General features: G+C 47.0%; 1 protein-coding gene across 9 annotated transcripts in view; it reads left to right on the plus strand.

The window, feature by feature from the left end:
- Positions 1-10,673, plus strand: part of PUM1 (pumilio RNA binding family member 1) — an 81,733-nt gene extending 71,060 nt beyond the window's left edge. For all 9 annotated transcript variants that reach the window (XM_062014292.1, XM_062014294.1, XM_062014295.1 and 6 more), the window contains 4 exons: positions 1,162-1,287; positions 2,327-2,448; positions 4,285-4,477; positions 8,448-10,673. In XM_062014292.1, the coding sequence (XP_061870276.1) occupies positions 1,162-1,287; positions 2,327-2,448; positions 4,285-4,477; positions 8,448-8,579 (573 nt within the window). In that variant the 3' untranslated portion in view covers positions 8,580-10,673. The remainder of the gene's footprint in view (positions 1-1,161; positions 1,288-2,326; positions 2,449-4,284; positions 4,478-8,447) is intronic.

The raw sequence follows: 10,673 nt of genomic DNA on the forward strand, positions 1-10,673 counted from the left end.
ATAGTGTCTCCTGAACTGATGCCCTGGACATTCATTGTGTAGCTGGCTTTATTCTGCCTGTACTCAGCTTGTCTTCCATTACAGCAACACTGGTTTGGGTGTTTCCAGCTTCAACCTAAGCCTTTGGAAGGGGACTTTGAAGTATGGAGGGTCTTGCCACAGGGATGTGAGGATAGCCTGGGGTTATTACAGCAGGAAGCAGGCTTTAGGAGTTTGGTTGTGCCTGGAGCTGCTGTGAAGGTGGGGACTTGCTTGGCTGTGTTGAAACAAGCAGGATTCTAGCTGGAAACTGGCTCAGCAGATTTGCTGGTTGGAATTTAGCTTTGGGCCTTCCACTGCAGAGTTAGGCAAGGCAGAAATGCCTCTTGGTTGGTGACACTGGCGTTTCTTTGACCAGTCGTCCCAGTTTCATCTGAACTTTCATTTGCAGGATTAAACAGCACCTCAAGAGTTGTTTTTCCTGCAGTTAATTGCATTTCAAGTCCTGTTCCCCTGCACAGTTTACTCAATAGTTATTAAAGATGTGTAGACCTCAGTTGAAGTTCAGTGCTTGGATTTGCTACTTTGGTTCATTTTAAGCAAGTAGAAGTTCAGACAGAAAGCTGCAGCAGCGGTGGGAACATGTCATGTTCTCACCAAGAGGTCTGGTAATCCATTAGAAATGAGAAAGGAGGTTCTTTGTTGTCCCTTCTAAGCATGGTTTAAGGCTTTTAAACAAATCCAAAGAGTTGAGGAAAATCCTTTGCTGAGCATGTGTAACCTTTCTGGTTGATGGCACTTCTCACATAGCTTCAAACATGTAGCTGGCAAACAGCACGTTGGATTTATCCTTGTGGAACTGCATTTTGACACAGCTTCTGATCATGCTTTGCTGTCCTGGTGTTCTTTTGACTATTCAAGAGGCTTTACCATTTGTTTTCCTGTTTCATGGATGGGGAAGCTGCAGCACAGGTAGGGATGTGCTGTGCCTGTGGTCACCCAGTTAGTCCTGTGGCAATAGGAAACAGATGTTCCCAGTTTCACTATATGCTGTCTGGAGCTGCTGTGCTGCAAGCTGGCATCATCTACCATACACATTGAATTCCTAAAGGTTTCTTCTAGGATTTACAGAGACTGACAGATATGTTGCTGCCTGTGCTTGCTTGTCTTTGTTGAACACAGGTTTTTGCATTGTCTACACATCCATATGGCTGTCGTGTGATCCAGAGGATCCTCGAGCACTGTCTTCCTGAGCAAACCCTTCCCATCTTGGAGGAACTTCACCAACACACTGAGCAGCTCGTTCAGGTCAGTGTGGGAAGAGGGAACACAGATGCTGTGAGATGGTTCTTGGTTAGGATGGGGAAAACTCCTGGCAGGCTGTTAGGGAGCTGGTGCTGTTGTGCTGCTGGAGTTGTCTGAATATGGGGAGGAGTGGGAAGGAACGTGGCAGACAAGAAATGCCTCACTGCTGATTGTTCTGGCTGTGTGCAAGTAATCCAGCAGGTACCAAAGGGGTAATTAGTTTCCTTTGAAAAGGATCTGAAGTACTGAATGGGTTCATGTCCTAATGAACCCAACTCCAGAAGGTCCAGGGCAAGGGAGGTCTAAAGGAAGTGAGTGCAAAGAGCTGATCACTTTTAGGAAGAGAAAGCACCAAGTAATTGAGTTTCTTCAGGTGTTATTTTAAAGCCCTCAAAGGGGAAGCAGTGCCAGAGATATCACTGCTTTGGTATATGGGGCAGTATTCTGCTTTCCTGTCTGCCTTTCCTCTTCCTCACAGTCCTTCTGAGGACTTGGTTTACTTGGATTGGGGTATTGGGGGCACAGGGGATAGAACAGCAAATGAACCCTGTCCTAGAAGCTCATGGATTTAGCCCTTGGGAAGTGGGAAGAGCTTGGACATGGAGGTGAGGCATCAGGTCAGGCCTCTGGTATTATGAACAGGGAAAAGAGATGTGTTGTGGTCTGGATTCACATTCTGAACATGCTATGGGAGACTGTCCTTATGCAAGAACCATGGTGCAGCCCTCCAAGACAAGTGATTTGGTTATGCTTGAACTGGGAGGAAGCAAAGAAGCTTGAAATGTGAAGAACATTGTCATTTCATGTTCAAGGATGTTGTTTTGAGTTTTACAGTTGTTACAAAGATGCAGCATTTTACCTGCTGGTGAAACTTCAGAGTTCACTTCTCTGGACAAGTAGAAAACCTTTACATGGATTTACAGTGGCTGCTTTAATTAGTGTTTAGTCCAACTTTGTGAGTCTTCATGCACATTGGGAACTAGTTTGGTATTAATGGTTCCTGTCCACCTTTTGTCACACACTTCTGCTGTCTCTCCAACAGGATCAGTATGGGAACTATGTTATCCAGCACGTACTAGAACATGGTCGGCCTGAGGATAAGAGCAAGATTGTAGCAGAAATCAGAGGCAACGTGCTGGTGTTGAGTCAGCATAAATTTGCTAGGTATGAACTTGTTCCTTAAAGCCTCCCTGCCCCATGGGAGCATGGACACATGCAGGAGTTGCAGAAGAGTTAGGGGTGGGCTGTAGGTAGGTAAAAGGAGGTGAAAGTAAGTTTCTGCTTAACAACAGAAGGCTGTTTATAACTGCTTGTAAACTGGGATGAGTGGCTGGCAAGGTAAGTCTCACTTGTAATGAAGGAGGATGGAGATGTGGAAAAGTAGCTCTGATCCAAGTTCCTGAACTTACTGTGTTGGTTTCTTTTACCCTTAAGTGGTCACCATCCCTTGGTAACAGCATGCCACAAGAGCATTTCACTGCCCCTGGGATTCTGTGTCAAGCCACAAGGCAATTTGGGGAATGAATGTAGCAGCAGTTGTTTTTCATCCCACTTTTCCTAGAAGAATCTGGGTTGTGACACACTCAGTTTCATGGTGTTCTTGGAGATGTGTGTAGTGATGCCCTCTCAGGGAAGCTGCAGCAGTCTGAGGTTCTTAGCTCAGATACTACAGAGCTACACATGAGTAGAAGCAAAGTCCAAGTACCTCAGTGGATAGCAAGACAAACACTTCCTACATTTGTGCCTGTTTCTAGCCATTTGAACATAAAGGCTGAGCTCTTCAAAGGCTCAGCATCCCCCCTTTTTTATGACTAGTGCTTTAATACTTCTGGGCACAAGGGAAGTGTAACATTAACAAGAGTGAGAAGAGCGTGGTATGAATGTTGTTCTTTCAGATTCTTCCTCCCTGACTTGCCTTGCTCTTTTTTTTTCTAAACTTCTTTCCAGATGGAGCATTAATTAGTGTAGGGTGTCCCTTGAGCTGAGCACTAGTTGTGCCAAACCACTTGGTGATTTTATGATTCAGTCAGGGATGCAGAAGGTAAGACTAGCAAAACACTCCGTCCCCTTTCATACCTCCTGTGTAACGTGGCTCTCTGGAGAGCACAGCCTAGTCATCTCATACAGTCAGGGATTCTGGAAGCTCTCTGCCTTTGCTAAGATCTTTCATTCCTGAAAAAGCATTTCCTTGTTGTTCTAACCTTGGATCTCTGTTCCCTTCAAGCTCCAGTGCTGAGAAAACCAAACAAAATAACAGCTACTCATCTGTTTCTCTCATGGGCACGTGCAGAGAACAGACACCAAGCTCAAATACAGCAGAGCTGCACAAACTGGGGTGAAATAAAACCAGAAGCAATCCTTTCCCCAGCTTCCTGCTCAGATCCCAAGTGCCTTGAACTGCTCCTTCTATTTTGTGTTCTTCTACTCCTGTGCCAGCCCACAGGTCCCTCCCAAATGCTCTGCCCTTGCTGAAGTGTGTTCAGAGACAGGCACAGAGCTGGGGAAGGGACTGGAGCACAAGTGTGATGGGGAGGGGCTGAGGGAATGGGAGTGTTGAGCCTGGAGAAGAGGAGGCTGAGGGCAGACAGGAGCCCTCTCTGACACTCCCTGACAGGAGGCTGCAGGGAGCTGGGGGTTGGTCTTTTCTGTCAGGTAATAGGACAGGAGAAAATAGGCTCAACTTGCCCCAGAGCAGGTTGAGGTTGGAGCTGAGGCAGAACTGTTTCCCTGAGAGGGGTGTCAGCCCCTGTGCCAGGCTGCCCAGGGAGCTGGGGCAGTGCCCAGCCCTGGAGGGATCCCAAAGCCCTGGAGCTGAGGTGCTGAGGGCTGTGGGTCAGTGCTGGGCTGGGCAGGCTGAGGGCAGGGCTGGGACTGCAGCATCTCCAAGGGCTTTTTTGTACCTCATGACTTCATGAAGTGTAAGAAATCACCCAGAGGTTGATTGAAGAGCCCAGTAGACACGTTGGGTGCTCACAGATTGTCCTTCTTTCCTTGGTCCAGCAACGTGGTGGAGAAGTGTGTGACCCACGCGTCGCGCACGGAGCGGGCCATGCTGATCGACGAGGTGTGCACTATGAACGACGGCCCTCACAGTGCCTTATACACCATGATGAAGGATCAGTACGCCAACTACGTGGTGCAGAAGATGATTGATGTGGCAGAACCAGCTCAGAGGAAGATTGTCATGCACAAGGTGAGCAGCTGCTGCCCACTGGTGAGGGTGTGGGGCTCGGCACTGCCACACTGCAGGCAGGGAGACAATTGGGCTGAGCTGGTTGCTTTTACCAGTGGGATTTCCAGATGATGGAGGTATTTTAAAGTTGAGTCTTGCCAAGAGGCCAATGGCAGCCTGGGGGCATCAAGAAGAGTGTGGGCAACAGGCTGAGCGAGGTTCTGCTCCCCCTCTGCTCTGCCCTGTTGAGGCCTCATCTGGAGTCCTGGGGCCAGTTCTGGGCTCCTCAGCTGCAGAGGGACAGGGAACTACTGGACAGAGGCCAGGGCAGGGACATCAAGATGCTGAGGGGATGGAACATGTGTGTGAGGAGGAAAGGCTGTGGGACCTGGGGCTGTTTAATCTGGAGAAGGCTCAGGGGGCCCTTACCAATGCTGATCAAAACCTTAGGGGTGGATGTCAGGAGGATGGGGCCAGACTTTATTCTGTGGTGGCCAGTACCAGGGCAAGGGGTAACAGGCACAAGCTGGAACACAAAACATCCCACTCAAAACACCAGGAGAAACCCCTTTGGTGTTGAGGTGAGGGAGCCCTGGCCCAGGCTGCCCAGGGAGGGTGTGGAGGCTCCTTCTCAGGAAGTTTCCAACCCCAGCTGGACACATTCCTGTGCCCCCTGAGCCGGGGAACCTGCTTGAGCAGGGGCTGGGCTGGAGCAGCTCTGCAGGGCCCTTCCAACCCCACCATTTGGGGACTCTCTGCTGCTGTGATTTCAGTAGTAGCTAAAAGAGGAAAATATGAAATAAGGAGATTCCATTTGGACTGGTTGCTTCCAGCAATCTCTCCTGACCCAGTAACCCAGTTCCACACTCATGCTATAGCAAAAGCTTCTTCCAGCTGCTGGGACCTGCTGCAGCAGCACTGCCAAGTTGAGGCCTCTCCAGGGTCCTCCAGAGATCTGGCCTGGATGACACAGTCACCCTCACTGGGTGCAGCATCTTCTGGGGAGCAGTTTCATGTGCTCTGGAGCTCAGGAGAGATGTGATCACTCCTTACCACTTCCTGATAGGAGAGTGTAGCGGGGTGGAGGTCTGTCTCTTCTCCCAGATGAGTGACAGGACAAGAGGAAACAGCCTCAAGTTGCCCCAGGGGAGGCTGAGGCTGGAGCTGAGGCAGAACTGTTTCCCTGAGAGGGGTGTCAGCCCCTGTGCCAGGCTGCCCAGGGAGCTGGGGCAGTGCCCAGCCCTGGAGGGATCCCAAAGCCCTGGAGCTGAGGTGCTGAGGGCTGTGGGTCAGTGCTGGGCTGGGCAGGGTGAGGGGAGGGCTGGGACTGCAGCAGCTTCAAGGGCTTTAACAACCAAATGATTCTGACTCATTTTTCAATACAGTTTTGATGGGAGGCTTCCCTGGTTGAGCATTATGCTGCAGTGTTTGAATACCTACCAGCTTTAGGACTTAAAATGTCTTCACTTTTGACAAATACTGGAGTTCAAGATGTATTGCTGCCAGTTCTGCTCCCAGAGCTGTTCACCTGCTGCCCCAAGGGCAGGAGGCTGGGAAACAATCAAGTGATGTTGTGCATTTTCCTGCTTTTAAAGGTCACATTTGCAGGTCTTCATAATTGCAGTGAATGAAGGGAAGAAAAGGTGGTTATAAATGTGTAGTGGAGTTGAGATTGTTTTCTCCAGTCATGGGTTTTAGGGCCTGTGAAAAATACCAGTCTCAGCTAGATTCATCTTAGAAGTACATCACTAACCCTGCCTGGGAAATGCCCTTATCTGTTGGCTTTTCTGAGGAACTGTGAATAATGTCAAGCATTTAAATCCCAATGAAATCAAGTGTGTTGAAGACTCTTTGAGTAAAATGGCCCCAGTGGTTGACTGATTGATTTTTTTCCCCCTGTGAAAAGAAGTGGGTGTTGCTGGGGAGCTGATTTTTCCCTACACAAGGCAGTTGATCAGTGTAGAAACAACGTGCATCCAGCTGAAATAAGCTCCAGGGGGTTAATTCCTAGGTTTAGGAATCATTCAGAGCAGCTTTTGGAACCCAAATCTGTATTAATCCAAAAGAAATGGTGAGGTTAATGAAACTGAAGTGTGTGGCAAGGGTTATGCACCATTTAACTGTAGCAGAATGACCTGTGGCTTTGCTGATGTGTACACAGGGATACATACACTAAATATCTATATACACACAAATGATCTTTACTGACATGTTCTTTTCCCTGTCAAACCAAGGCTTTTGAATAAAATGCTAATTAGCTTATCAATGTGGCTGTCAAAAATAGAACAGAGATGACAGCTAAATAGGACTGAGGATGAAGATTCCAGCTCCATTATCAGGCTGAATGAAAGGCTGGGGATATGGAGTGGCTCAGCTTGCTGTTAGTCCCAACAAGCACGTTGTGTTCTTCTTAAAGAGCACTTTGATTTGAAAAGAAAAGATAGTGAACAGTAATTTGTAACAGTGAAAAAAGCCCATAAAAGGTGTTAGAAGTGAAGGTGAGCAGAGTGAAGGGCCTGAGGAGCTTCACCTCTCTGTAGCTTGGAGGAGCAGTTGCACCTTCCTGGATGGGCTGTGGGGAGGGAGTGATTGATCACCAAGGCATTGATTGATCACTGCAAGGTGAGTCCCTGAAGTGAGATGGGAATTGAAACTGCTGGAGGCTGGAGCAGGGGAGTCAGGCTGGAGTTCCCAGGTTTGGGGTCAGTGCTGGGAATGGTTGATGTGTCCTTCCTCACCCTGTCTGCAGCTTCCCCATGCAGAGCCTCACTGTACCGTGTCTCACTGAAGACACGTGCTGTGGGGAGGGATGTTTCTCATCCAGTACTGAAAATAAATTGCTGTTATGTCTCCTCCCTTTGAAACTGTCCAGGAGGCCTTGAGCAGTGCAGGGCTGTTAGTGCAATGAGAAGGGCTTTCCTTGTGTGGCTGCCCTGGCACTCAAGGGAGGTTTTCTACTGGCTGCAGTAATTGCTCTGCAATCGTGTGAGTGAGGGCAGTTTGCTCCTTTTCTTCTGCTTAAAAGAAATCTTTTAATTGTCAGATTCAGAAATGAAACTGCTCTCCAGCCCAGGAATGCTGCTTGCCTCTCCTGGTAGCTCATTCAGATACCCTGTTGAGGCAGTTTTCAAGCTCAGCCTGTAGCCTGGAAGCCCCAGCCCATCTTCAGCAAAAGCTGCTCAGCCCCACTAGACCCTTCCAATGCCTTTTCTGCCTTCATGTTTTTGCCCTGAGCTTGGACAGGGTGATTCCTTGGGAAGCTGAAGCCCCTGGGAGTTATGTCTTTCCAGCCCTTCTCTAGAGACAAAGCTCAGATGCACCAGGTTCCAGTGATGTGGCTCAGGACCATCTGCTTGACCAGAAGTTCCTCCTAAAAATAACATCAGTGAGATATGGAACATTAACTTGATTCACAGTGTAATTGATGTGATTCCAGTAACTATCACTTTTAATCACAGCATCTCAGCATGGTGGGGGCTGGAAGGGCCCTGCAGAGCTTATCCAGCCCAATCCCTGCTAAAGCAGGTTCCCCTGGCTCAGGGGGCACAGGAATGTGTCCAGGTGGGGTTGGAAACCTTCTGAGAAGGAGCCTCCACACCCTCCCTGGGCAGCCTGGGCCAGGGCTCCCTCACCTCAGCATCAAAGGAGTTTTTCCTTGTGTTTAAATGGAACTGTTTGTGTTCCAGCTTGTGTCTGTTGCAGCTTGTGTCTGCCTTGTCCTGGCACTGTGCACCACAGACAAGCTGTCACTCCATCCTCCAAACACCCACCGCTCCTTATCAGTGTTGATGAGGTCTCAGCCTTCTCCAGGCTCAACAGCCCCAGGTCCCTCAGCCTTCTGCCCTAAGCAAGCTGTTCCAGCCCAGTTTACCCTGTCAGAGCTTTCTGTGGTGCCCAGCACTGCCCTTTGGGTTACCCAGAGCTCGCTCAGCATCCAGCTGGCCACAGCTGAGCTTCCTCCCCTTCACTCACTCCTCCTTTTCCCTCCCAGATCCGGCCTCACATCGCCACCCTCCGTAAATACACCTATGGAAAACACATTTTGGCCAAGCTGGAGAAATACTACATGAAGAATGGGGTAGACCTGGGGCCTATTTGTGGCCCTCCCAACGGCATCATCTGAAAGCAGCAGCAGCAGCAGCAGCGTGGGGCAGGAGCCCAGTGACCACCCGGCACCTACAAACCAGCAACCAAGGAGATTCCACTGCTACACTTAGACAAAAGGTTTTTGTTTCTGGTTGCTAAAACTGCTTAAAAAGAAAAAAAAAAAGGAAAGGAAAAGAAAAAGCCTTTGTAAATTTCTTTAATTTTATTATGCATAACATGTACTAATTATTTTTTTTAATTAACTAATTGCCCTGCTGTTTTACTGGTGTATAGAATTACTTGTACATAGGTATCAAATGTACATGGAAGGCCACAGTTTCTTTTTGTTCACTGTTGTATCTATATTCCAAATGTGGAAACTTTCAGGGTGGTTGGTTTGAAGAAAACAAAAGGGGGGGGGGGAGAACCCAAACAAGCCCAACCCCCCCTTCCCAAGTTTTTAATTCACCTGCCTCACAGGCAACTTTATTATTTGTGCAAACAACCTTGGTTTTGTCTCCTTTTAATCCAAAGTCAGCGGGGAGTTTGGGTTTTAGTTCCACGCTGTTGGTAAACCTGTTGAAAAGGATTCGGTGTGCTGAAGGAAAAGGATTCAGTGTGCTGAAGGAAAAGGATTCAGTGTGCTGAAGGAAAAGGATTCAGTGTGCTGAAGGAAAAGGATTCAGTGTGCTGAAGGAAAAGGATTCAGTGTGCTGAAGGAAAAGGATTCAGCTTGCTAAAGGAAAAGGATTCAGCTTGCTAAAGGATTCAGTGTGCTGAAGGAAAAGGATTCAGTGTGCTAAAGCTTCAAAACCTCGTTGAAGCTTTTTTTAATTGCCTTTTTATTTGAGTGGAGAACATGCTGAAGGGAGGTGGCTTAGCTGGTGTTTAAGGGGGAAGAAAACTTCCCCAACCCAGCAAGTTTTTAAAGCCAGGGGCTGGTGTCCCATGTTTTTCCCCCCTCTCCCCATCTCCTTCTTCACATGGAGAGACACCAGTGGGTAATTTAGCATGAGGAGGGAAGGAAAAACAACCCAGAAAAACCCACCAAAACAACAACCCAACCCAGCTTTGGTCTTGCTTCTATAAATATATAGTGTATACTTGGTGTAGACTTTACATATATAAAGAAATTTGTAGTATTTTCTCGTTTTGATGTCTGATCTGTATCTATAATGTACCCTAAGTAGTGGAACATACTTCTGACTGTACAATTGTACATTTGTAAACCTCTGTAATGTAAATGTGGAGAAGTTTGAATCGACATGAACCCTGGTTTTTTTTTTTGTTTTGGTTAATTTTTTTTTTTGGTAAGAAAAGCAAACAATAACAAAAAAAAAGAGAGAGAGAATCAGCCAAACCTGTGCATTTCAGTGTATATTCACACCTTTTATGGTCGTAGCATATAGTGTTGTATATTGTAAATTGTAATTTCAACCAGAAGTAAATTTTCTTTTCTTCTTTGTTTTGGTTTTACCTTTTTATTTTGGAAGGAAATGTTCTCTTTATACAGCCTCTAGTTCATGTTTAACAAGAAAAACAGAAAAAATGGATAAAAAAAAAGCAGCTGCTTGGTTTTCTTTGTCACCTGGTTGAACGGTAGAGAGCCTTTCTAAATGTTATACAGGAGGAAAAGCAATGATTCACTTCCAAATAGTGGGGTTTTTCTTTCTTTTGGAATCTTAAAAAGTAACGTTTTTGCTTCTTTTGTGACAGTAAGAAACCGAAAAGTGCAGAAGTCCAGAGACCTTCCCCCTTCCCCCCTTGTTTCTCCTTAACAATCAGAGTCCCCTTCTTCACCTTGTAAAGTGTGAATCACCTTTCCCCCCCTTCCCCTTTTTGTACAGAAGATGAACTGTATTTTGCATTTTGTCTACTTGTAAGTGAATGTAACATACTGTCAATTTTCCTCGTTTGAATATAGACCTGTAACACTACACGGTGTACATTTACAGAGCCTTGTGTATATTTCCAATGAACTTTTTTGCAAGCACACTTGTAACCATATGTGTATAATTAACAAACCTGTGTATGCTTATGCCTGGGCGACTATTTTTTGTAACTCTTGTGTAGATTGTCTCTAAACAACGTGTGATCTTTATTTTGAAAAATACAGAACTTTGGAATCTGG

Source organism: Colius striatus, chromosome 24 (genome assembly GCF_028858725.1).
Source record: "Colius striatus isolate bColStr4 chromosome 24, bColStr4.1.hap1, whole genome shotgun sequence".
In the NCBI taxonomy this organism is placed as follows: Eukaryota; Metazoa; Chordata; class Aves; order Coliiformes; family Coliidae; genus Colius; species Colius striatus.